The sequence below is a fragment of the Pituophis catenifer genome, unplaced genomic scaffold (assembly GCF_029215685.1).
Source record: "Pituophis catenifer annectens isolate HBS135680 unplaced genomic scaffold, rPitCat1.0.hap2 SCAF_11, whole genome shotgun sequence".
Classification (NCBI taxonomy): domain Eukaryota; kingdom Metazoa; phylum Chordata; class Lepidosauria; order Squamata; family Colubridae; genus Pituophis; species Pituophis catenifer.
This window is the reverse complement of record NW_027256891.1, coordinates 24245670-24271863: the sequence shown is the minus strand read 5'-3', so window position 1 is coordinate 24271863 and position 26194 is coordinate 24245670. Positions and strand designations below refer to the sequence as shown.

Genomic DNA, 26194 nt, shown 5'->3' with positions numbered 1-26194 from the left:
CCAACTCTGTTACTGTTACATATTCTGTGGAATTCTGGGATGGGGAAACCCACACATCTTAAATTGCCAAGGTTGAACTTAACCCTGCTTCCATCAAGGGATGGCAAACTGCATTGACATACAGAAGCCCATGCCAAAAACCCATTGGAGGATGGTGTGACGTGTAATTCAACCATTGTTTTGAGTCACTGAGCCCGGGGGGACTTATTTTGGTGTGACACCAACGTCCTGACCGTATAGCTTTCAAATTAACGCTCCGCCCACAAGCGGGTGGGGGGGGACAGCTGATCCTACCAGCCAATAGAAAAGACTGAGGGGAGAAAGGGGGGGGGAGAAATGCAACCGAACGGGCAAGAAAATGGTTCCTCCCATTAATCTCCCCCCCCTGCTTTTTTTGTTGTTGTTTTTTTCTCCCCCTTCCTCGCATTAGTCTCGCCCAGAACGCTCGGACTCAAAAGCGTCATCCTGAATTGGTCTCGCCCTTGCTTTTCGAAACGCCGCCCCTTTCTTCTCCCTGCCCCTCCGCGCGCGGGCGCAGGTGGTACGTCCCCGCCCGGCGTGAGTCGGCGGCTGCGCGCGTAGCGCCGCCCCTTTTCTGTTTTCTCAATTTCTCACTCTTTCCCTTTCCACCCCACACACACACACCCCCACTCCGCAAGTACAGTGGTACGGTCCGGCATTGCCCAAGCAGCCTCGGCCGGCGCTACCACTCACCCACCGCCGCGTCGTCAAGGGCCTCTTTCCTCGTCCTCTCCCCCCCCCCATTGTTGAGGCACAAGTGGAAGAGGCCGCCTCCGCTCGGAACCCAGCCGCCGCCGCCGCCGCGAGTCCCCCCCCCTCCCTTCTCCTCTCCCCGCTGGTGTATGAGGGATTCATAACCGCGAGCCGTCGTCCCCCGCCATGTCCACGCCGGCCCGGAGGCGCCTCATGCGGGACTTCAAGAGGTAAAAAGAGCCGCTGAGGGAAGGGAGTGGAGGTGGGGGGAGGGGGCGGCGGTGAGGGGAGGGGGGGAGTAAAAGGAGAGCGCCTCGGAGGGAAAGAGGTGAGGCGATCCAACATGGCGGCGGAGGATGGGAGCGCTACGCTACTAGCGTAGCGGCCGTGGAGATTAGGGCGAGTTACGCCGTTGGCGCAGGCGGAGCGAAATCTCCCCCCCCCCACCCGCCTGCCTGCCTCGCCCGTTCCTGCCTCCCAGCTGGTGCTTTTTTTTTTTAACCCTTTCCTTGCCTGCTTTTCTTTTTTTTTTTTCCCCTCCCTCCCACACCCCCCCCCAAAAAACAGGCTACAGGAGGATCCCCCGGCCGGAGTGAGCGGAGCCCCCTCGGAGAACAACATCATGGTGTGGAATGCCGTCATCTTTGGGTGAGCCTTCCCCCTCCTCCTCCTCCTCCTCCTCCTCTTCCTCCTTCCCCCCCCCCACCCAGGAGGGTTGCAAGCCCTCTTCTCCCCCCCCCCTTTTTTTTTTGCACCCCGCATCTCTGCTCCCCATTTCCAGGAGGAACAAGGGAGCGTTTCCTGGAAGATTCCCCCCCCTCCTTGCACTCACACGCAAACACACACACCCCTACCTTGGTTTTCCAAAATTGCAAATGGGCTGGTTTAAAAATAGATAGATAGGTAGATAGATAGATAGATAGATAGATAGATAGATAGATAGATAGATAAAGATGATAGAGAGAGAGAGAGAGAGAAAGATTAGATAGATAGATAGATAGATAGATAGATAGAGATGATAGAGAGATTAGATAGATAGATTAGATAGATACATAGAGATGAGAGAGATTAGATAGATTAGATAGAGATGAGAGAGAGAGAGAGATTAGATAGATAGAAAGAGATGAGAGAGAGATTAGATAGATTAGATAGAGATGATAGAGAGAGAGATTAGATAGAGATGATAGAGATTAGATAGATTAGATAGATAGATACATAGAGATGATAGATTAGATAGATAGATTAGATAGATGGATAGATAGAGATGATAGCTGATAGAGAGATTAGATAGAGATGAGAGAGAGATTAGATAGATGAGATAGATAGATAGAGATGAGAGAGAGAGATGATAGAGATGAGAGAGAGATTAGATAGATGAGATAGATAGATAGAGATAAGAGAGAGAGAGATGATAGATAGAGATGAGAGAGAGAGAGAGATGATAGATAGATAGATAGATAGATAGATAGATAGATAGATAGATAGATAGGAGATTTGCCACCTAAAGGGCTGGGAATGGCTGGCCCAGGGGTTTAATTCTGCTCCTGACCCCGCCCCCCCAAGACTAGTTCTGCAGTGGAAGTGGAAATGGGTGGGGTAGGGTGGGGGTTTAGCCTTGCAAAAAAGGCAGCCCTGCCCTGTTCTCCCTGAGGATGGATCGATAGGCTGAAGGAGGCTGGAAACCCCCCCACCCTGCCCCTCATTTCTGTTCTGCCAGGGGAAAAGGGAAGGAGGGAGGGAGGCCTGGTTTGAATCTTCAGGAAAAGGTGGCTTTGAATGCTTTGGTTTGTTTTTTGTTTTGTTTTTTAAAGGGGATGCTTGGTGCTCTCTTGAGCTGGGTTGTTCTCTTGCAGGCGTTTCATGACCCAGCTAGGCAATGTCATTGGTGCTTAGAAAGGAGAGATGTGTGTGTGTGTGTGTGTGTGCAGAGAGGAGGAGAAAAAGGACTACGGGGGTCCTTGGTGGTCCTCTGAGCTGGGTTGTTTTCTTGCAGGCGTTTCATGATCCAAAACTAGGTAACATTGATGCTACATCAGCAGTTTCCTAGTTTAATGAACCGTCTTGCAAGAAAACAACCAAGGTCAGAGAGCACAGTCCTTCTCCTCTCTGCACACCCCTCTCCCTTCTAGCACTGATGATGTTGCCCAGTTGGATCATGAAATGCCTGCAAGAAAACAAGCAAGCTCAGAGACCACCAAGGACCCCACAGTAATCCTCCTTCTCCTCCCCCTAAAGCCCACCCTCTTTTAGCACTGATGATGTTACCCAGCTGGGTCATGAAATGCCTGCAAGAAAACAAGCAAGCTCAGAGAGCACCAAGGACCCTTCATTTCAACCCTCAGCTACAAATATTCCCCTTCATTGTCTTTTTTTTTTAAAGCTAAAAGACCCCTCCCCTCAAAATAAGTGCAGTTGATTTGTATGAACTTAATTTCTTAGAAAAAGGATGGGTTCTCCTCCCACCCTTTTCAAGAGGGAAGCCAGACAGCCATTTGTGAGGGTTGCTGCAGGATTCTACAATCATCCATCTCTCCCCTGGGTTAGCAGGAGAAATCGAGTGGTTTGTTATTCCAAGGCCTGTGGTGGGTGAGAGCTGTAAAAAAAAATACGTTTGGAGGATCCGAGATTCCTTTTTTACATAGATCCCTTTTCCTGGTGGGATCTCTTGTGTTGCTATTCTAGCCAGTATACCATGGCTGTTTGGTCTAGCATGAAGGGAAGTGCAGGGCTTCAGTTCATTACCATGTTGGGGCAGGTTAAGAACATAAGATGATTATGATCTACAAAAGCATGGTGCTGTTTCATAGCCTCCTGCTGTTAAGTTGGCCAGAGCTGATAGAATTTGAGAATCTAGGACATTCAGAGGAGCCCAGCTTTCCTTCCCCTATATTCAGATAATAATCATTCTAATTACTTTCCTTATCACTTATCAGACGTTTTTAACTCTGTGCTTTCGTCAGTGGGAATATCGTTCTCGTGGCCCAGTTTTTACTTCTCTGTGATAATAGTCTAGTCATTCCACTGGCTGTTGTTGTTTTTTTTCCCTCCCCCAGACGTATTGAATTATATTTCCCTTCATTCAAAAACCAGCTTGTTCGATAGACGCCCACTTCAGGTCCATAGTGTATTGCTCACTTCCAGGAGCGAGATTTGCAAAGGCAGAAATAATTGTAATTGATGGTAACATAATAGGACACGTCCAGATAGGGCTGGCAGTTGCTTTCTTTTAGAAATAATAGCATATTCTGGTGAGGTAGAATGGCAGGGTGTGTGTTCAGAAACTGCCATTAGTGGTGGCTGGAGTTATTTTAATTAAAAAAATAATCATTATTGTTATTCTGACAACCAGTTCCTTGGTCTCTTGAAAGAACATCAGGCCACTGGAATGAATAAAGACTGGCTTGGAAAGCTTTCCTACATTTATAAATATTTTGTAAAATAGCCCCCCCCCCCCCCCCAAAAAAAAAAGTAAGTCCGTGGCTAGCCGTGGCATCTCGGTGGCTTTGGTGCACTCTGAAAAGAAATTCCTCCAAATTCTCTCATTTGATTGCTTATCTAATCCAAGATTGATAGGCAGGGAAGAGTGATCCCTGCCTCAAATCTCCAGCGTGTATTCCTTTTCTCTCCTGCCCCAAATGGCCCCTTTCCTTGTCTGTGTTTTATTATAACTGCTCTTAAATTTTCCAAAGAGGGTATTGCACAGCACACACCCCCACCTCCTGAAACTGCAAATGATCACGAGGAAACCAGCTCTACTTGGCTGGTGTCAAGCTTTATGGTTGTGATCCTTGCCCTAACAGGAATTCCAAGTGGAAATCTTAATCAATAAATGGATTTTAGTTCATTCTTTTACAGTAATTGTTACCCTGGCAGGTGTGACCTGTTTTGATAGCATGGATTAATTATATAGTGTGGGTGACATTCCCTTTTTTCAAATTGTCTCGGAATCGGAGCCAATTCACTTTCCTCCTTTGCTGTGTTGTGTTGGCTCCAAGTGAGCTCCAAGAAAGCTGTGTCTGAAAGGCAGGTTTTTTCTTCCTTTCTCCTGTTTGACCTCTAGATAGGTTGGGGTTCCAAGCCTTTGTCCATTGCAGTTGAAGATTTCTCAGGATTGATGATTGCAGCCTGTCCAGAGAGCCCCAGTGTTTGAACAGGCAAATACTATTTTAGGATGGTTGTGCTTTTCTAGAGTACCTGAGTTCGTGCTTTTCTAGGGTACCTGTAAAAGGTAAAGGTAAAGGTTCCCCTCGCACGTATGTGCTAGTCCTTCCCGACTCTAGGGGGCGGTGCTCATCTCCGTTTCAAAGCCGAAGGGCCAGCACTGTCCGAAGATGTCTCTGTGGTCATGTGGCCGGCATGACTCAACGTCAAAGGCGCACGGAACACTGTTACCTTCCCACCAAAGGTGGTCCCTATTTTTCTACTTGCATTTTTTACATGCTTTCGAACTGCTAGGTTGGCAGAATCTGGGACAAGTCACGGGAGCTCACCCCGTTATGCGGTGCTAGGGATTCGAACCGCTGAACTGCCGATCTTTTGATCGACAAGCTCAGCATCTTAGCCACTGACACAGTAGCAATTGCAGTGCGTGCTTTTCTAGGGTATCTGAGGATGTAGCCATTGCTTTTGTGCACGCTTTTCCTTTCTTCACTCTGCGTCTGCCTCCTCTTCTACGAGCCTTTAGGACGAGGCTCCTTGGGACATGGGTCACTGCACCGTAGCTGTGACATACCTTATGCTCAGTATTGATACAGCTTTGAAGTTGGCTCACATCTTGCAAAGATTCAGGATTCTCACAAGCATTTGTGTGGGCTTCTTCAGAGGAAGGTATTCAGATCCCTACATCCCATTGGTGGGGGATGGTGATTGCTCCAGCTGAGTGGTTAACAGTCTGATCATCTCTTTTCATGACTCCTAGCAGCCTGCTAGCATATAGAAGGGAAGACAGGCAAAGCTGATTATTGCTATTCAGTTAGTTACTTAGTTGACTTTATTGTCATTGCACCTCGTACAACAAAATTAAATGCCATCTTCAGTGTACATTATACATTAAAAAAATAAAACACAAACACACATCCTTCACAATTATATACAATTGAATTGAAAACCCCTGATATTGAATTAATATTGCACTATCCAGTAGAATTCAATATGGTCACTGCCCTGGGATAGAAGCTGTTTTTCACCCTACTTGTCCTTGCTTTTAATTGTTCTGTACCGTCTTCGAGATGGTAATAGTTGAAAAAAGGGTGCCCAGGATCTTTAAGCATGTTTTGAACTTTCTTAAGGCAGCGGGAGCTATAAAGCTTTTCCAAAGAGGGGAGAGGGCAACCAAAGATCCTCTGAACTTCTAAGAGCTAATGCCATGGAAGCCCCATACCTGGAGCTTTATCTCCAACATCAAGATCAGGGGTGGCTGGGATGAGAGATAGAACACTCCCCCCCAAATATTGAAAATAAATAGCTGGCCTCATAGTGGTTGCATCTCAATGAGGTTGCTTAGGTTTGATTCTTCAGCTAAAACCTTTGAATTGAGCTCCATTTGAATCCGTTTTGGGAAATGGAGGGAACGCATCGTGTCCTTTTTTAAAAAGCTGACTCCTCTAAGTGTAATCTGTGACCTGTGAGATCTTGACAATACTTTTCTTTTTTCAGGCCAGAGGGAACCCCATTTGAGGATGGTAAGTCTTTATTGAAACAATCTTAAGAGACCGTATATGTAATCCTTCATGTGATATCACACCCATGTTGATCAGCCCTAGAATTTTCCCCACATCGGAATTTTCGGGAGGAGGAAAGCATTTCCGTGCTTACTAGATACGGAGATACCTACACCCGAGTTCTCTCTCTCAGCGTCGTGTGACACTGCTGCTCTCAATCTCTTGGATTGATTGATTGATCCCAATGAGTGTGAACTACCTCTTTGCTCTTCCCTTTTGATGACTTGAAAAAACCATTCTCCATTCTGATAAGATTCCATTCTCCTTCAGGTTGAACTTAAAAATCCTTAATACCCTTGGCCTTCCCCCCCATCCCCTCCCAAAACTTGGCTGCTGAGGTGGCTTTGGTTCCTCGGTTATCAGCGTGGTAACGGTTCAAAGGCCATCCGCGTCCTTTCGATTATTTTATTTATTTGTATTCCACCATTATTATTTTTACAAGTAAGTCAAGGCGGAGAACCTATGCAAACACACCTTCCTACTATTTTCCTCACCACATCCCTGTGAGGTAGGCTAGGAGAGAGAGTGACTGACCCAAGGTTACCCAGTTGGCTTTCATGGCTTAAGGCGGGACTCAAACTCACGGTCTCTTGGTGATTGGTCCAAAGTGATACAGCCTGCTTTCATGGCTAAGGCGGGACTTGAACTCACTGCCTCCTGGTTTCTAGCCTGGTGCCTTAACTGCTAGACCGAACTAGGCTCTCTACTGAAAATGATTCTACTGTTGTTGTTGCTTATGCTTACAATACAACGCTTACCACTGCTCATCTCCTTCCACTTATGACTGTATGACTGCAACTTTCTTGCTGGTATCCTTACAATTTATATTGATATTGTTCCTGATTGCTTATTTGTACCCTATGACTATCATTAATGTTGTACCTTATGATTCTTGATAAACGTATCTTTTATGTTCACTGAGAGCTTATGCACCAAGACAAATTCCTTGTGTGTCCAGTCACACTTGGCCAATAAAAAAGAATTATTCTGTTCTATTCTATTATGGTTTTTTAGATCTTACTTGAAGGTATTAATAATTTTTAATTCAGATCCTTTGAAAAAATCACCTTTATTGCACCACCTTTAACCTTGCCTTGCTGCATTTAGACCCATATGCATGTTTTTAAAAAGCATCCTTCCCTTTTGGCCTTATACCTACTTTGCTACCTTCTGAGTTCAGTTATAAAGGCAGAAGTTTGTCCTCTTCTTTGTGTAAAAAGGTTGTGCGACAATTTTAAATAATGACTGCCAATTTCACAGCCTGTCTTTCTATCTGCCCGGTTTCAGATTCTCTTCCTTTGCAAGGGAATTGCTGGGAGTTTTCTGATTTATTATGGAGCTGATAAAGGCAGGGACAATTTAAACCTGCCTGTGAATATGATGTCATTAAACTCTGCCCCCCCCCCCTTTCTCAATTATAGGAACTTTCAAGCTTACCATAGAATTCACGGAAGAATATCCAAACAAGCCACCTACTGTCAGATTTGTGTCTAAGATGTTTCATCCGAATGGTACGTAGCTTTCTTGAACAGACAACAGTTTATATAAAAGAGCTAGGACAGTGGAAGAAACGGAGCCCGTATTTACAGTTTGAGAGAAGCTAGCTTATAAAATCTTAACATTCCTGCAGGGGTGAAAGAAGGCTGCGACTCCTTTAGAGGCATCTGTAATCCTGCAGTATAAAATGACCCGAAGGTGTTACTAGAGATTCATCTCAATCATATTAAGTAGATAAGAGATTCTGGTTAAACAAGAAACACGCAATACAGAAGAGCGTATTGTTTCTTTATGGAGCACATGGAGTCAACAATGACTGACTTTGTTGAAAAATGTTTTTGAGGCCCTAAAATAATCTGCTTTCGTAAAAAAGCAAGTTGAATAAGGTGTTCCTTGTGGTGATAAAACAAGCGTGGGTTTGAGGGATCCTCCCACCTTTTTTAAAAAAAGCAAACAACCACATTTATTGTTCCCATTTTGAAGTCTGATCTCTTCACAAAATAGATTTGTGGACAAGGAATCTAGGAAGGTCAAGAGTTCTCTCTAGATCTCAGTTGTCCATGTCGATTAGGTTGTTATGGGCTACAAAAGCATTGCCTCCCATCAGTTTAGGGACAGGTAGATAGTTAACTCCTCATAATGATATTATTTCAGCTGTGGGTTTCCTGGGTGTTCAATACACCACTGAAAATTGAAAAGAGCCGATAGAATCCTATAATAAAGAGATAAGTGAATATTTACAAAAGGTAGCTTAGCGGCTATAATTATGTGTTATTAGGTTTCTATAGATCTTTGAAAAAATAGGCGGCCTTAATATTTGGTTGACATGTCATCATACTATGAATAATTTGATAGCCACAAAGAATTGTGAGGTCATATAAAATGTAAGAGGGACTGGAAGAATTTAAGGGCTCAGCTCGGAGCCTGTGGTCAGACTCCGGTTCTTCTTGTGGGGTGACTTCAGATGGACAGGCAGAGTGTTTGTTAAGCTGGGCGCAACCCTTCCCATTGTAAAAAAACCCACGCATTCTCCTTTTAGTCTATGCAGATGGTAGTATATGTCTGGATATTCTTCAAAACCGTTGGAGCCCTACCTACGATGTGTCATCCATCTTAACATCCATACAGGTAATGTTAGTTGTTTGCTGGTACTTTTCGAAGCTTCGTAGGCGCTGTGCAATTCAATTAAGGGATGCAACCTTCCAGTATATCATTTGGAATTCAAAGTAATTGGCTGAGATAACTGGCTCCCACTGTGCTGGTTTCTAAGCCGATTTAATGAAAAAGGATAGTCAAAAAGTCTCGTTCGGAGGAAGCTAAAATTTGGTAGGTTTTGAATCAATAGGCCCATGGGCGTATGATGATAGGTATTCAGTGCTTCAAGGATCTTAGTGCATTGTTTTGACTCGCCGAAAAGGAGCTATTGCGTAAAATGTCCCACAGGTGCTTTTTTCAAGAGGCAACTGGACTTTCTTGTTTTTTTTCTTTGAAGATGTTTCGTTTCTCACCCAAGAAACTTCTTCAGCTCTGACTGGATGGTGGAGAATGGAAGGATTGATATTCCTTGCAGAAAGCTGATCATTTGCATCCTTTTAGAGGGTTCCTGACCCTGAAGACACAGACACGCCTCCATGTTGTAGTCCGCCAGCAGCCTGTGGAGCTGGCAGCAGATTCGGACAGTGAGGAGGCTGGGGAGGAACATGGGCCAGTCTGGAGTCTGGGGAAGGCTCGGACAAGGGCTCTGCGTCAGAGGCAGAGAAAGGGCCATCTGGGACGTACATGCTGCCTCGAGCCTCCAGAGTCAGACCTCAGCGAGGCAGAGGAATGGGGAGCCTGTTCCTAGTGTGCGCATGCGCAGAGCTGCCAGAAGGCAAGAACAGCTAAAACAAAAGGGACGACTCCGGAGTAGGGCTGGGAGATGATTGGCCCCTCCCATAAGATTTACTGTAAAAGAGGAGCAAAGGCACATGGGCCTTTGCAGGAAGCAACGTTTGTTCACTCTGTTCAGCTTAAAGCCTGAAGCTCTGTTTGATTCTGGACTCCGTGTGGCTTTGCCAATTAGGTCTTTGGCAGCGTGTCAAGGGAGATAAAGGACTTCTCCCGAAGGACTCTTTATAACTAATTGGGACTCATCTCTGAATGAACAGAATTCACAGCTGTTGCAATAAAAGAGGTTTTGGGACTACTCGGGTGTTTTAATGACTCAGGAAGCCTAAGTCAGAACACTTCAACGACCCTCAAAAAGGATGCAAATGACCAGCTGTCTGCAAGGACTATCAGTCCTTCCATCCATTCCGAACGGAAGAAGCTTCTTGGATCAGAAGCAAAACATCCTCAAAGAAAAAAAACAAAGTCCAGTTGCCTCTTGAAAAAGCACCTTTGGGGAAACCATGACTCGGATGACTGAGAATTGTTACAGACTTACTGCATAAAACCTTACTTGAAATGAATAAGAGGAGCTGTTAAAATGTGGCTTTGAACAGATTGCAAATTCTTTAGCCTGGTGTTGTTGTTTTTTTTAATTGTTTCTTGCAAATTCCTGTTGTGAACATAAGGGAGTACAGGTAGTCCTCAACTTACAACCGTTTAGTGACTGTTCAAAGTTACCCTGGCACTGGAAAAAAGTGACTTATGAGAGTTTTTCACGCTTACAACCTTTGTAGCATTCCCCACAGTCATGTGATCAAAATTTAGATGCTTGGCAACAGGTTCATATTTATGTCCTGGTATTTACCGTGTTTCCCTGAAAATGAGACATCCCCTGCTGATAAGGCCAATCCGGCTTTTGAGTGCATGTGCGAAAATACACCCCACCCCGAAAATAAGCCCTCCCTGAAAATATTTAAACGCATGCACAGCCGGTCCCCGCCGTTTCCTCTAGTCAGGTAATCAGGTAAGATGGCAAGAGGAACCCCGTCTTGCTCCATGCGCCCCAAAATAATAAGACCTCCCCGAAAATAAGGCCAAGCGCTTATTTCTGGGGTCAAAAAAAATATAAGACAGGATCTTATTTTTGGAGAAACACAGTATGTGATCAGCTTCTGCCTTCTGACAAGCAGAGTCCGTGGGAGGATCCAGATCCACTTAACAACCATGAGACGTAACTTAACCAGTGCAATGATTCACTTAACAACTGTGCCAAGAAAAGCCGTAAAATGGGGCAAAACTCCCTTCACAAATGTTCCACTTTAGCAGCCTAAGATTTGGGGCTCCATATTATGGTCGTAATTCGAAGAACTGCCTGTGCTTGATTGCAAGAGCAAATCTTTTTGGTTCCCCAAAGAGGCCGTATAACATTTGTTTCATGCCAATCTGGCTGCGTTAAATGTGGTGGCATAAGTACAAGATTAAAAAAAAGGGTATTAAAAACATCCCAGGAGTATTCTTAACGTACCTCCAGCACTCAAAAAACGTTTTGAATTTTTAACCATGGCCGCGCTCGGTATATTGGCGTGAAAACCTGATCAAGGCTGACCATCTTTTTTTTTTTTTCCTTTTCCTTCCCCCCCCCCCTTTTCTTTTTTCCCTCTTCCAAAAAACAGTCTTTACTGGATGAGCCTAACCCAAACAGTCCGGCAAACAGCCAAGCGGCTCAGCTATACCAGGAGAATAAGCGGGAATACGAAAAGCGAGTTTCTGCCATAGTAGAACAGAGCTGGCGTGACTGTTGACCTTGGCTGATGCAAATGAACACTCTGATGAGGAAAATATATGTATGAAGTGTCTGAGTCACCACCTCCTCCTCCTCTTCCTCCTCCTCCTCCTCTTCGCATCACTGCATTTACTCGGAAAGCAAAACTAGCTGTCTGTGCCGTTGCCAACTTCCCTCGCTGGATCTCTTCTTTTTTTTTTTTTTTTCTCTTTGGACATCAGAAAAAAAAAAACCCAACCCACCCTTTCCCCCCCACCCCCACCTTCCCCTTGAGGTCAAATGTACTGTACTTGGGTTACTTGTTAAAAGAATGTCTGAGGCTGAATTTCCACTTCCTGTGGGGTCGGGCTGGGGTCTACCATCGCCAGTCTTAGGGGCAGTATTGTGCTTTTTTTTTTTCTCCTTCCCCCCTTTCCCCGTAGTGTACACTTAAGCTTTTAATTGTAATTGTGTTATACACAGTGACGCTTACGTGTAGCTTGAGTCGAAAGAGAGCAAAAAAAAAAAAAGGATGTTTATATACAATATACATTTTTAACTATGACTTGAGTTGCTGATCTGTCTGAAGCTGGTCATTTAACCGTTGGGTTTCATCGTCACGACATCTGTGAGTATTTTATGGAAGAAAAGGGGTGTGCTGCTTTTCCATTTTCCCCTCTCGAGCTTCTTTTTTTTTTCCCAGCTGCGTGGGTTTTTTGCAGAACCGATTTCCAAGTCAAGCTAGGGGTGGGGTGGGGGGGGGGTGCTGGGAGGGAGGTGGGGGGGGTGGCGGCAGAGGGCCGATCCCTGCTTTTTATGGGTCAGGTGCAAGGTGATTGATTGGTGTTACGCGTGGACGTAAACGCAAATTAACGGGCACTTTCAAAAGGTGCTCATGCTTTTGAGTAGAGTTGTGTGGGCGAGTACAGGAGTCGAGAGTTGGTGGCCAAACGGGTGCGTTAAGGGCAAACTTCAAATGCTTCAAAAAACCTCCCCCCCCCACCCCCAATTTCCCTCCCTTCTATGATTTTTAATTTCTACCTCTTAACCTGGGGAGTAGGGAGGGAAGGAAATGAGATTGTTACAGCTTTGCTTACTGTTTGGGAGAAAAGGAAAGGGGGGGAAAAAAGTTTGCAAATGCTCCTGCAGCATGTGTCTATTCTCTGTTCCCTTCTTCCTTGCCTTCCCCTCTGCCTGATTTACAGGGTTGTTTCACATTTGGGTTTTGTGTGCGTGTGTGCGGAGCCGAGTTTGTACTTTAATCAGCAGTGTGGGAGGAGACCAGTTGGTGGGTTTTTGTCCGCTCTACCAGTGTCTTCTATGTATACATGAACTCTGGAGTACAACTTTGCACAAGTAACCCATGTAAGAAACTGTACATTTTTCAATGACTTGTAAATAAATGTGTAACCGAAATGCTTAATTGTTGAAGGAAGACGACGTTGCATCGCTCTGCGTTTGACTACAAGACAAGTTGATCTCGCAAATCGAGGGACCATTTAATAAGGCCGATAGCTCATTAGGCCAAATATTTCCCTCTCTCTAGATTCTGGTTATAGATAAAAGAACACGCTCTACGCTTTCAGGAACGCTTAGAGCCAATTACATAAATAAGGGTGGTTTATAGTAATTTCTGGAGCATCCCACAAACTATTAGCTGAGGAGAAATAGTACATAGTCTCTCTCTCAAGCATATTTTTTGTGTGTTACGTCCCTTACTGCAACAGGTAAAACAGGCTAGTGTGACTGCCTTTCATGAGTTGGAACGTCCCTTAAATCTCCTTTCTTGGTTTTTTTTTTTTTAAAAGGGAAATTGAGTGCCCTTACTGCCTCCACAATGCCTTGTGTTTTCCAGCCACCTGTCTTTTAAACACTGCAGAGGCTTATAAGTTGCAAAGGAAAAAACGGACATGCACACCGGTGGCAAGTCCCAAGAGTTTAAACAGGTGAAATAATGTTGTAGGTAAGATGAATTGGCTTCATCCAACCTCTGCCTTGGCCTGGATGAATGAGAAGTTCTGTTACAAGCCAATTACACCTGGAGATCAAGGGAGATTGAGCAGTGTAGCTCAGGTATTGCCTTGTGTGGGAAAAAAAAAATAAATATACACAATAGGGCTGTGTAATTTTTTTTTGTGGAGTCGACAGCCAGTCTAGCTCCTGTCTGCAATTCTTTTTATCTTTTCCTGCAAATGCAGGCGTGCTCCAGTGCACCCTAAAGCATTGCAAAGTCCTAATCCATTTTTTAAAAAAAAAAAATTCTCGCTTTCCCTCATGCTAAAGGTTTTGTTTTTTTTTAAACTCAAAACCCCTTTTTCGCCTTCAAAATACAAAACGATGCGGAATCATTCCCTAAAATAATTCTTCCGTTGGGTGTATTGTTTCCAGCTTAGCAAAAGCTCAATGCCACAGTAAAACAATGGAAGGATTGAACGAAACGGGGGAAAAAACAAAAGTCTTGGTATCCTTCGGCAGCCCATGTCGCCAGAAAAAAGGCCTGTAAAGAGGATTTTTTAAAAAATGACTGTGCACAAAACCACAAACAACTTCAGCGAGAGAACCTTTTACTTGCTGATCTCCCCGTGAAAATATACAAGCACATTTACACAAAGGGGTAATACGTAGAGGCTTCCGAGAGAAAGTAGTGAAACTCCCATCCCGTCCGTTCCGATGAAAATAAGCTTGACAGGGTAGTACATGAAATGCTCCCCTCCTCTTAAAGCCGATGGAAAACACAATAATGTATTTGCCTGGTTTCGAAATGTAGAAGCCCACCTCCCCTGCATCATATCACAAATGATGGATCTGCTGGGAATTGCACAAATCGGGCAACAAGCCTTTTGCTAATTTGTTAACTCTGATACTAAGAGCCAAGAGATAAATCCAACATCCATATATACCCCAACAACGTGGCATTCACCATCTGTGGATCCCTGAGCTTCCGCTTCGGTTTTAATCCAGAGGGCTAGAAACTTGTGAGAGAGATTTTGGCCAGGTGCAATTTTTTTCCCCCTCCGCTGAAGTCGATGAAAGATTATAGAGTTTTAAACCCTTCGTTGTGAAGAGAAAAAAAAAAATCATACACTTTGTCCAAGGAAACGGTGAATCGGGACTAAGCTAGATGTCGGATAGTTAAGAAAAAAAAAATTTTTTTTAGGATTTGCTAATTTTGCAGCCTCTTCTGTCCTGCTTAGTTCAAGTTCAACCCAAAAGGTCAAATACTGTAGTGGTACCATTTCTGAATACGCTGAAAATAAGTTTTGTGCCCCTACGCCTGCCCTTTTTAAATATAAAACATGCCCTCCCGTGCATGCCCAGCCATAAAAAAAAATCTTATTCTTAAGATCCACTTTACATATTAGTTCTCTTTATACGGCTGTCTTTCTACATCCCCTCTTTTTTTTCTTTTTTTTTTTTAAAAAAGGACAAAATAAAAACATCCTTTTTAAAATCGTGCCAGGGTCTCTCTCTTCCCTTGCCAAGTAGCTATTCCTGCTGTTACCAAATTAATAAAACACGAAGTGGGGGTGGGGGATGGGGGGAGGAAATGTCACATTTGAGAGATTTTTAAAAACAGGCACAGATGCTATCCGGATTGCACGACATAAAATCGGACAGACGATTTCTCAAGTAGTATAAAGAAATTAAAATAAGCAGGGGAAACATTTGACCTGGGTTTTTTTTTTTCCACAATAATATACATTGTCTGTTGTTTTTTTTTCTCCCCCCCCCGTTTAATGGAAACCAGGTTCCTGTTCCTCCCCATGGGAATTTTTTTTTTTTTAAGGTTCTCTCCCTATTTCTCCTGTGGCATGATGAGTTCGTAATGGCCCACTTGACCGTCCTGCTTCAGCTGGTCGAGCAAATCTTCTTTACGCCTTTTTCGGCTGACCACTAGGTACCTATCCCTGCCCTGGCCGTGGGACTTGCTTTTCAGCCCGTATCTTTGGGCAATCTGATGGATCTGTTTCCGCTCGTCGTTGGTGAGTTCCGTGGAAAAAGTCAGATCGATCTTCCTGTCCGAGAAAGCGTAATTTTGGATGATCTGCTCGATATCTTTTTTAGTGATCTGGGAACCTCTTTCGACATCCAGTCCCAGCCCTTCCCGTTTGAACTGCTCCTTCACCGCGATGGGCTCCCGGATCCCTTCCCCGCTTTTGCCCAAGCCACCCCCCGTCCAGCCCATCTTCCTTAAAATCTGATTCCCGATGTTGTCTTCCTTAATCTGTTGCTTCAAGGCCTCTTCGGCCGAGCGGCCGCAAATCTCGTTCCGGGAAATGACATCTTCGATGGTGCCTTTTTTCAAATTGTTGACCACGGTCGGCTGGGTCTTCTTGAGGACTTTCACGGCCTCCTCGGCGGCCACGTGCTTGACCGTCTTCTTGACGCCGATGGCTTCGGCGATCAATTCGTTCTCCAGCATCACTTTGCACTTCCATCGCATGCCGGTCACCCTTTCGAAGACGTATTCCACCGTCATCTTGTTGAACTGAGCAGTGTCGTTCAGAGTGCAGACCGGATTCATGGAGTTTTCGTACACCACCAGGTCCTTCAAGTTCTTCTTCTTTGCCGGGTTGCGGGCAGCCCCGCTGACTTTCTGAACCTGGACTGCTTTGGTGGCGCTGACGTTGGACTGCGTCTTCTGCAAGATTTTCACGGCTTCATCCGCCGCAGCGTGCTTGCTGGTTTTCTTGGTGCCGCAGCCTTCTGCTAAGAAGTGGCCTTGCAAATAGACGCTGCAACGCCAGAGACGGTTGGGCAGCAACACGTATTTGTACTCCACGGTCATTTTGTTAAAGGAGGCAGAATTGTTCAAAATGCCAATGGCGTCACTGGCGTTTTCGGTGAGGACAAAGTTAGTCCAGTGTTTGGCTGAGCTGGGCCCTTGTTGTGGATCCGAATCTGGCTGTCCCGATACACTGTCCTTTGCAGGGGGGTTCGTATCATCCGGCGGTTTGAGTGCTGGCGGGAATTCAAGAGGAGACGTCCCACTTTCGCACACCACCAAATCTTCCCGCGTGGCATTCTTGAATTTCCGCTGAACCACTTTGACTTCAACGGGTTTCTGCAACAGTATCACCGCCAGCTCTGTGGCCCGGTCTCTGGAACCGTTTTTGCTACCCGCGTAGCCTGTGGTCAGATAGACGTTCTGGCACCTCACCTCGCAGGCAAAACCTTCTTTGAGGATCTTCTTCTTCTTGGGAAGATCAGCGGGAGAAATGTCCTTCAAGGGAGAATAAATATACTCCGGGTTGGTCTTACAAGCCTGAATCGACCGCGTCAAAAGATACGTGTAGTTAATTTTGTCCGGCCCACCGCTACAATTGGGGTTGGCGAGATTGTTGCGGACTGCCGTTACAAGCTTGTTAATGAAACACTGTTTGGCTGTTACCACCGATTTGGGGAACGTTTCGGAAGAGGGTTGAAGAAGAGGAGAGTCCGACGAAGTCATCGTGGCCCCAGCAGTAGAAGTCTCTGTACTCATGAGAGCCATTTTAATGTCAGGTTGTTTGACCTGGCTACTTCCATAGCCAAGGCCTACTGAACTTGAGAACTGGAGGTCTCCATCTTGGGTGCTGAAGCTGCTAAACACCCGATCAGCATAGGTTTGGATCTGCTGGGCTGTGATGTTCTCCGAAGTGTCTTGGACTTGGTTTTCCGAAGACTCCTCTTTTGCCTGCGGTTGAGTGTTGCTGGCGACAAAGTGGATTGGCTCAAAGCGCGGCCGGACGCGGAATTTGGGAGCTTGCTTTCTTGGATTCTTGCAGTCTAGGGAACAGAAATCCACAAGAAGTTATTTTCAGCAATGCTAAGAAAAATGATTACCGTATTTTTCGGAGTATAAGACCCACATTTCCCCCCCAAAAAAAGGGTGAAAATCTGGATGTGTTTTATACTCCGAATGTAGCCCTGCCCAGCCTCTCAAACGCAGGTTTCAGAGGCTGAAAAAAGCCTCTGAAAGGACGCTTCAGAAAAAAAGCCTCCGAAACAGAGCTTCAGAAAAAAGCCTCCAAACAGAGCTTCAGAAAAAAAAACTTTTTTTTCCCTGAAGTTCTGTTTCGGAGGCTTTCAGAGGCAGAAAAAAAAGTTTTTTTCTGAAACAGAGTTTCAGAAGTTTCAGGGCTGAAAAAAAAAAAAGCAAGGCACAGAGCTCACAACCAACGAACCTGTTGCTAAAATTCACTTCTGGGAACAGCTGATTGGGCATATTTCGGGAGGCCATCCACCCGCCAATCAGCTTTTTTCTTATTTTCCTCCCCAAAAACCAAGGTGCATCTTATACTCCGGTGCGTTGTATACTCCGAAAAATACGGTAGCTCTTCAAGATTAAAATTCGTGCAAAATGGCAAGTCAAAATGAAAAGGAGACATTCCGGACTTGAGGTCCCATGTTTTTATGGCGAACTTACAAGGATACCCGCCACTGTCTAATATTCATTCAGATGTGTTCAATTTAAATTTATCAGCAAAGAAATAAAGGGAGACTAGTATAGTTATTTCAAGCTTTCTAGCTCTCATCAGTTAGCCATACCCTTCTGGGATTCGAACTCAGGCTGCTTGCATATTAGGCAGATGTATTAACCTCTAGGCCACGGGCTCTCCTTGCTTTGTCGGCTGTACCAGGGGGAAGATTAAGTGTTTTTCCGGTGAGACCGATCTATCAGGGCAACCTGGTCTACCCAAATATGGGACTGAGAATACTGTGTTAAATTTAAATTATATAGACAAAATAGTTTGTCGTGGAAGCGAAAGCCCACAAAGGGTCCTGGGTTGGGGCTAAAAGGTGAAAGCGGAAGCAGTATGCTCCATCTCATATTTGGGTAGACCAGGTTGCCCTGAGGTCTCACCAGAAAAATACTCAATTCATTCAGATGCATTTCATGCCTAAGGTGGGACTAGAATTCATCGCCTCCTGATGAATGGACCAAAGTCACCCAGCTGGGTTTCACGCCTAAGGCGGCACTAGAATTCATCGTCTCTGGACTATAGGTTTTTAGTTAAAAATATTTATTGCTGGTGCCTATACACAAGAATCTAGTCAATTAACAGCATTAAAGTAATGCTAGGTAATTATAAGAGTTAACAGAATTTGGGGAGGATTAGACTGGGAGCATTTGTGGACATGCAAAGATTCTAAACTAAGTCCTCTTTTGACTCCGCCCCCAGCCTCTGCCTCTTCTTCTCCTACACATCACTACACTTGTTGGGAGTTCTGGTACATACTATTGTTAACCATGACAAGCTGAATTACCTATGCAGCTGTGCCACCAAAACCCCTACGAGTAGAAGACCTCCAAGGTCCCTCCCAACTCTTGTTATTCTGCTTCCCCCCCCCCAAAAAAAAATTTCGTAGGGAGGGAAACTGTGTTTAAAAAAGAAATGAAGATACTCACTTTGTGGAGAGTCATTGCGCGGGGATCGTGGTCTTTTGGCTGACTTCGTGCCCGGCACCAACTCAAAGGATGGCATCTCACCAATATCGATGCCTTCCGCCATCTGCAGGATTTTCTCCATAATTTGGGAGCCATACCTGCGGTTAAGGAAAGGAAGGGGTCAGCTCGTAGCTCATTTAACGGAAGACTTTTGGTCTGAAAAGATCCTTCCCATCTTTCAGGAATGGTTCAACCCTGAACATCTTTGCCATTTGAACAGCAAATTCTTAGGCGAGAAACCATGGAAGTAAATTTATTATTTTCAGAAGCCTCGTAGAATGTTTAATGGGGCTTGAGATGAAAGAGGAGCGTATTTGAAATAACTGCTAAAGGAAACCACCACATCTGTACTGAGATGGCAAAGAAAGAGAGAGAGAGACTGACTCACATCATTCCCTTCCATCGTGAAACGGCAGTTGAACATTAAATCTATCAGTGGATGGAATGAATCGGTCAGTTAAAAACGGACACTGAACGAGCAAAGATAAAAATTATTCTCCTTTAGAGCTGTGTCAGAGATTCTACCCTGTAGGTACAACAGTGTGATGTGCTTCTGATTGGGAGTCAAAAAGATTGGTTGACACAGTAACGTTCAAATCACATCTCCAACTTCTTAAAGCAGCTGCATCTTTTCTGGGGATTGCACAACTATTTCAGTTGGTTTAAGGTGAAGGTAAAGGGTCCCTTCGCACGTATGTGCTGGTCGTTCCCGACTCTAGGGGGCAGTGCTCATCTCCGTTTCAAAGCCGAAGAGCCAGCGCTGTCCAAAGACGTCTCCGTGGTCATATGGCCGGCATGACTCAACGCCAAAGACACACGGAACGCTGTTACCTTCCCACCAAAGGTGGTCCCTATTTTTCTACTTGCATTTTTTACCTGCTTTCGAACAGCTAGGTTGGCAGAAGCTGGGACAAGTAATGGGAGCTCACCCCATTACGCGGTACTGGGGATTCGAACCGCTGAACTGCCGACCTTTCAATCGACAAGCTCAGCATCTTAGCCACTGAGCCACCGCGTCCCAAGAAGTTGGTTTAACAAGTGACAAATTTAGTTTTCTCTCCTTAAGCTCTTTTCTCCAAGTCTGGGCTACTCTGACTCATTCGTCCAGTCCTTCGGCCAAATATACTTATAACACATATAAGTATATTTGCTACTTATAGTCAACAATATAGCTGCAATCTTTTTTCCATTACTGATAAATTTAATACCAGCCTATTTATGTCTTCAGGATGGCAGAGACATTTCTGCTTTGGCAGAATTTTGGTTTCTTGGATAGATTTTTTTAAAATAAAGAATGAAACTGAGTGAGCGCTGTATTTGTTGTCTTTGTCTATATTACACTTGTTTGTTTATTTGATTTGTATTGACTTGATTGCTCAAGGATTATAAATAAAATTTATGATGGGTATTTCAAAAAGGCTGGAGATCTACTTGCTCCCTAGGGCCTGGATTTCTATTAAAGAATATTCTGAACTGCAAACTCTGCTATAAGGTAAATTCAGTTGGTAAATAAAGAAGTCAATCTTGGACTGAAATGTTCAAAGCAAATTTTAGCTTTAAAAGGGCTTTGAAAAGAGTGGGGATGAGAAATTGTCTACAAATTTAACTACAACCTGGATCTAATTTGCCCCAAAATATGAATTTTGGAGGTCTGAGAGAAAGAAACATCTCTAGAAAGCACAGCCAATAATGGAAAGAAATCTGGGAGTGATGTTTTTATCCATCTGTGGAGGATCACAACTTGTCACCCTTAAGAAAAATCTTTCTTTTTTTTAAACCAGCGAGCCTGACCCCTCATAATATCTTAGGTTAATTTATACGAAGGATCTGAAATATTAATCTGATTCTATACACACACACACACACACACACACACACACACACACACACACACACGAAGCTAAAGCCCCAAAATTAATTTCTTTCTTGGCTTAGCATCTGTGAATTCACGTTACTGTGGTTTAAACCAGAGTTTAGCAAGCACAGCTCCACACAAACCCTGTAAACACAACCCTGTAAAGAGCCTTGGTGGCGCAGCAGACTAAAGTACTGTTAAGTAGCACCAGCTGCCTGCAATTACTGCGAGTTCAAATCTCACCAGGCTCAAGGTTGACTCAGCCTTCCCTCCTTCCGAGGTAGGTAAAATGAGGACCCGGATTGTGGGGGCAATCGGCTGACTTTATATTAAAAAAATAACACCGCTTAGGGAGGGCCGAAAGCCCTACTAAGCAGGTATATACAAAAGTATGAAGGCTATTGCTTAACGCATTGTAAACCGCCCTGAGTCTCCGGAGAAGGGCGGCATATAAATCGAACCAATAAATAAATAAATAAATAAAACCCAGGCACTCCTTCTGACGTAGACGTAGAGAAGGCATTGGGCAACAGCTCCAGATGAACCAACGAAGGAAAAAGGACAGGGTCGAAAATGCTGTCTGCCTGAAATATTCTGTGGTTTGAGATGGCCAGATTCTCTCTCCTCCCCCTCTTCCCCCAGATATTCTGCCTTCCATCACAGCTGTCGAGATGCCCAAAGGATGCAGATGTAAAGGCAACTGGGGGAAGAAGAGCCTTGGTGGTGCAGCAGATTAAAGTGCTGTTAAGTAGCACCAGCTGCCTGCAATTACTGCGAGTTCAATTCTCACCAGGCTCAAGGTTGACTCAGACTTCCATCCTTCCGAGGTAGGTAAAATGAGGACCCGGATTGTGGGGGCAATAAACTGAGTTTGTATAAAAAAAGAACACTGCTTAGGGGGGCCCGAAAGCCCTACTAAGCAGGTATATACAATAGTATGAAGGCTGTTGCTTAACGCATTGTAAGCCGCCCTGAGTCTCCGGAGAAGGGTGGCATATAAATCAAACCAATAAATAAACAATAAATAAGAAAAAAAAAACCATGTGATATTTCCTCCTCTATTTCTGAACTAGATTGAAGAGTGCATTTTTGAGGATTGATGGCTAATAACACCACTTTTTTTTATTTTTGGCGGTTCAAGATAATCCTATTCCACTGCTGAAATGGCCTGGGAAGAGCCCAGACCTTAACCCAATTGAAAATCTATGGAGCTGACGAAAGAAACTTGTTAGTCAGAAGCGACCCAACAATAAAACCCAGTTAACCCAATCTTGGTTTCACATTAGAACAGCTGCAGAACTAAAAGACTTGGTTCACTCCATGGGAAGACGTTGTAAGGCCGTCATTCATGCTAAAGGTTACCCAACTAAGTATTAACTGACATGGGGATCATTTTTGTACTGTATATCTTGTTTTTTTCTATGGTGATCATTTTTGTATATCTCGTTTTTTCTACGTGTTTCACTTTTCTTCTTTCTACTGTAACCACTATTCTGATAACAAATCCTTCATAAAAGTTATTGCATTACATTCTTGATTCAATTATCCTTCCATTGATATATAATTTTATGGTACTACTCCCCCCCCCAAAAAAAAGTGGGGTTATTAGCTAGTTTTAGAAAACACACTTTCCCCAAAAGGTTTCCACAATTTTGGCCACTACTGTAAAAGAGATTTTCCCAGCCTGACCCTTTGGTTTCGCCGAGCTGCTTTTTCCAGGCAGAGTTTTTGAGGCTTATGTTTATCTTCAAATTGTTTCCTGCACAAGTGGGATTAGGATTCCCAAAAAGTTAACCCTCTTTTTTTTCAGGAGTTCAATCCCGACTGACTGACTCAAGGTTGACTCAGCTTTCTGTCCTTCCGAGGTCGGTAAAATGAGGACCCCGATTGTTAGGGGGCAATAGGCCGACTCTGTAAACCGCTTAGAGAGGGCTGTAAAGCACCGTGAAGCGGAATATAAGTGCTATTGCTAACTCTGCCCACTGCCAGGAGTTCGATCCCGAACAGCTCAAGGTTGATTCAGCCTTCTGTCCTTCTGAGGTCGGTAAAATGAGGACCCAGATTGTTGGGGGGCAATAGGCTCACTCTATAAACTGCTTAGAGAGGCTATAAAGCATCATGAAGTGGTACATCAGTCTAAGTGCTATTTTCCTTCCTTCTTTCCATCCATCCATCCTTCCTTCCCACGGCTAGAATGCAGTATTGCAGACTAACTCTGCCGACTGCCAGGAGTTTGATCCTGACCGGCCCAATCTTGACTTGGCCTTCCTTCCGAGGTCAGTAAAATGAGGACCCAGATTGTCGGAGGCCATAGGCTGACTCTAAAAACCGCTTAGAGAGGTCCCTAAAGCACTGTGAAGCGGCATATAAGTCTAAGTGCTATTGCTATTGTTTGCTATTGTAGGCTGACTCTGCTCACTGCCGGCAGTTTGATCCTGTCCAGCTCCAGGTTGTCTCAGCCTTCCATCCTTCCGAGGTGGGTAAAATGAGGGCCCAGATTGTTGGGAGCAAGAGGTTGACTCAGTGGTGAAATGCACTTACCTTTGCTACCGGTTCGGGAATGTGAGCGTGTGCGTGCCTCTTCTGCGCAAGCGCAGAGGGCCAAAAACGGGACGTAATGACATCCCAGCGGGTGGTTGGAGCCTCCCGCTGCCAGCGCTACCGGTTCACGCGAGCCAGATAGATCCGGCCAGATTTCACCACTGGGCTGACTTTGTAAAACCGCTTAGAGAGGGCTGTGAAAGCACTATGAAGCGGTATATAAGTCTAAGTGCTATGGCTATTTTCCTTCCTTCCTTCCATCCCAGTGGATAAATGCAGTATTGCAGGCAAACTCTGCCCACTGACAGCAGTTCGATCCTGACCGGCTCAAGGTTGACTCAGCCTTCCGTCCTTCTGAGGTGGGTAAAATGAGGACCCAGATTGTTGGGGGTAAGAGGCTGACTCTGTAAAACTGCTTAGAGAAGGCTGTAAAGCGGTATATAAGTCTAAACGCTATGCCTACCTTCCTTCCTTCCTTCTCTCCCAGTGGTTAGAATGCAGGCTAACTCTACCGACTATCAGCAGTTCGATCCTGACCGGCTCAAGCTTGACTCAGCCTTCCGAAGTGGGTAAAACGAGGACCCAGATTGTTGGGTGGGGGCAAGAGACTGATTCTGTAAAACCGCTTAGAGAGGGGCTGTCCTGCCAAGTGGCCTATAAAGTCTTGGGGCTGTGGCTCCGAGGAGGAGGAAAAGGAGGAGGAAGAGGCTTGGTGGTGCAGCAGATTAAAGTGGTGTTAAGTGACACCAGCTGCCTGCAATTACTGCAAGTTCGAATCTCACCAGGCTCAAGGTTGACTCAGCCTTCCATCCTTCCGAGGTAGGTAAAATGAGGACCCGGATTGTGGGGGCAATAAGCTGACTTTGTATAAAAAAGAGCACCACTTAGGGAGGGGCAAAAAGCCCTACTAAGCAGGTATATACAAAAGTATGAAGCTATTGCTTAACGCAATGTAAGCCGCCCTGAGTCTCCGGAGAAGGGCAGCATATAAATTGAACCAATAAATAAATACAATAAATAAGAAGAGGAGGGGGAGGAGGAAGAGAAGAAGAAGAGGAGGAGGAGGTGGAAGAGGAGGAGGAAGAAGAAGAGGAAGAAGAGGAGGTGGAGGAGGAGGAGGAAGAAGAGGAGGAGGAAGAAGAGGAGGAAGAGGAAGAAGAGGAGGAGGAGGTGGAAGAGGAGGAGGAAGAAGAGGAGGAAGAAGAAGAGGAGGAGGAAGAAGAGGAAGAAGAGGAGGAGGAGGAAGAGGAAGAAGAGGAGGAGGAAGAAGAGGAGGAAGAAGAAGAGGAGGAGGAAGAAGAGGAAGAAGAGGAGGAGTAGGAAGAAGAGGAGGAAGAAGAGGAAGAAGAGGAGGAGTAGGAAGAAGAGGAGGAAGAAGAGGAAGAAGAAGAGGAGGAGGAGGAGGAAGAAGAGGAGGAAGAGGAGGAGGAAGAGGAAGAAGAGGAGGAAGAGGAAGAAGAGGAGGAGGAGGTGGAAGAGGAGGAGGAAGAAGAAGAGGAAGAAGAGGAGGAGGAGGAAGAGGAAGAAGAGGAGGAGGAAGAAGAGGAGGAAGAAGAAGAAGAGGAGGAGGAAGAAGAGGAAGAAGAGGAGGAGGAGGAAGAGGAAGAAGAGGAGGAGGAAGAAGAGGAGGAAGAAGAAGAAGAGGAGGAGGAAGAAGAGGAAGAAGAGGAGGAGTAGGAAGAAGAGGAGGAAGAGGAGGAAGAAGAAGAGGAGGAGGAAGAAGAGGAGGAAGAAGAAGAAGAGGAGGAGGAAGAAGAGGAAGAAGAGGAGGAGGAGGAAGAGGAAGAAGAGGAGGAGGAAGAAGAGGAGGAAGAAGAAGAAGAGGAGGAGGAAGAAGAGGAAGAAGAGGAGGAGTAGGAAGAAGAGGAGGAAGAGGAGGAAGAAGAAGAGGAGGAGGAAGAAGAGGAGGAGGAGGTGGAAGAGGAGGAGGAGGAAGAAGAGGAAGAGGAAGAGGAGGAGGCGTCTCTCTCACCTGCAGCCCATGAAGACGTGGTTGCTCCAGACGTGCGAGAGGGCCAGCAGCTGCTGGAAGGCGTCGGAGCCCGGGTAGCCCGGCAGGTTGCGGAGCAGGAACTGCCGTCGGAGACCCCAGTGCCGGTCGCTCTCCTGAGCCTCCCGCCAAGGCTCCAAGGCCGGCTTCCTCGCCTCGGCGGCGGCGGCGGCGGAGGCATCCGGAGGAGGCGACGGCGGCGGCTGTTGCTCCTGCTGGGAAGCCGGCGGCTGCGGGGAGAGGAAATCCCCGCCGGGCAGCGTCCAGCCTCCGCCGGCCATGGAGGGACCGCGAGGTTAGGCTTTCTTTCCCCCCCCCCACTTCTCCCCTCCTGGCCCGGGAAGGAGAACAAGGAGGAGAAGCCGCCGCCGCCGCCTCCGTGGGCCGATCCCGACCCGACACGGGTCCCGCCGCGCGTTCACACGTGCAGGAGGCCGCGCTTCTCCTGGCCTGCCCCCCCCTTCTTCTTCTTCTCCTTCTGCGCCTGCGCGCCAGCGCGCGAGCGCGACAGAAAGACGGCTACAATGTAACCTTTTTTTTCCCTCCTCCTCCTCCTCCCCCCTATCGCTCGCTGGTTCCGCCGTTCCTTGTTACACGCGGGTCACGTGGGTGGATGGAACCCTCCGAGAGCTTCCGAGAAAGGGCGGCTCAGAGCGGACGTTTCCGCTTGGCCGCGTTTTGCAAAACAGCGGCATCTAGCGCCTGGGAGGACCCTCCCCACAGCTATATAGTATACAAAGTCTATAGCAGTGTTTCTCAACCTTGGTAGCTTGAAGATGGGTGGACTTCAACTCCCAGAATCCCCCAGCCAGCG

At 45.7% G+C, this 26194-nt stretch overlaps 2 protein-coding genes across 2 annotated transcripts; one reads left to right on the top strand and one right to left on the bottom strand.

Moving 5' to 3' along the window:
- The first annotated feature begins 569 nt into the window (after positions 1–569).
- On the top strand, positions 570–12127 carry UBE2A (ubiquitin conjugating enzyme E2 A). The gene is made up of 6 exons (XM_070951719.1): positions 570–944; positions 1282–1362; positions 6370–6395; positions 7856–7945; positions 8971–9059; positions 11474–12127. Exons 1-6 carry the CDS (start codon positions 901–903, stop codon positions 11600–11602), a joined length of 459 nt encoding a protein of 152 aa, XP_070807820.1. The 5' UTR covers positions 570–900; the 3' UTR covers positions 11603–12127.
- A 1993-nt stretch (positions 12128–14120) lies between these two features.
- Positions 14121–25661, bottom strand: NKRF (NFKB repressing factor). Its single transcript, XM_070951929.1, has 3 exons — positions 25363–25661; positions 18956–19092; positions 14121–17331 (listed from the first exon to the last, which is right to left on the bottom strand). Exons 1-3 carry the CDS (start codon positions 25659–25661, stop codon positions 15359–15361), a joined length of 2409 nt encoding a protein of 802 aa, XP_070808030.1. The 3' UTR covers positions 14121–15358.
- Between the last annotated feature and the right edge of the window lie 533 nt (positions 25662–26194).

Excerpts from the sequence above, each read along its gene's own strand:
- UBE2A (XM_070951719.1), top strand. The coding sequence starts at position 901 with ATGTCCACGCCGGCCCGGAGGCGCCTCATGCGGGACTTCAAGAG. Across the intron at positions 1,363-6,369 it reads TGGAATGCCGTCATCTTTGG|GCCAGAGGGAACCCCATTTG; the intron begins GTGAGCCTTCCC and ends TTCTTTTTTCAG. Across the intron at positions 9,060-11,473 it reads CCATCTTAACATCCATACAG|TCTTTACTGGATGAGCCTAA; the intron begins GTAATGTTAGTT and ends TCCAAAAAACAG.
- NKRF (XM_070951929.1), bottom strand. The coding sequence starts at position 25,661 with ATGGCCGGCGGAGGCTGGACGCTGCCCGGCGGGGATTTCCTCTCCCCG. Across the intron at positions 19,093-25,362 it reads CACGTCTTCATGGGCTGCAG|GTATGGCTCCCAAATTATGG; the intron begins GTGAGAGAGACG and ends CCTTAACCGCAG. Across the intron at positions 17,332-18,955 it reads GCGCAATGACTCTCCACAAA|ACTGCAAGAATCCAAGAAAG; the intron begins GTGAGTATCTTC and ends TCTGTTCCCTAG.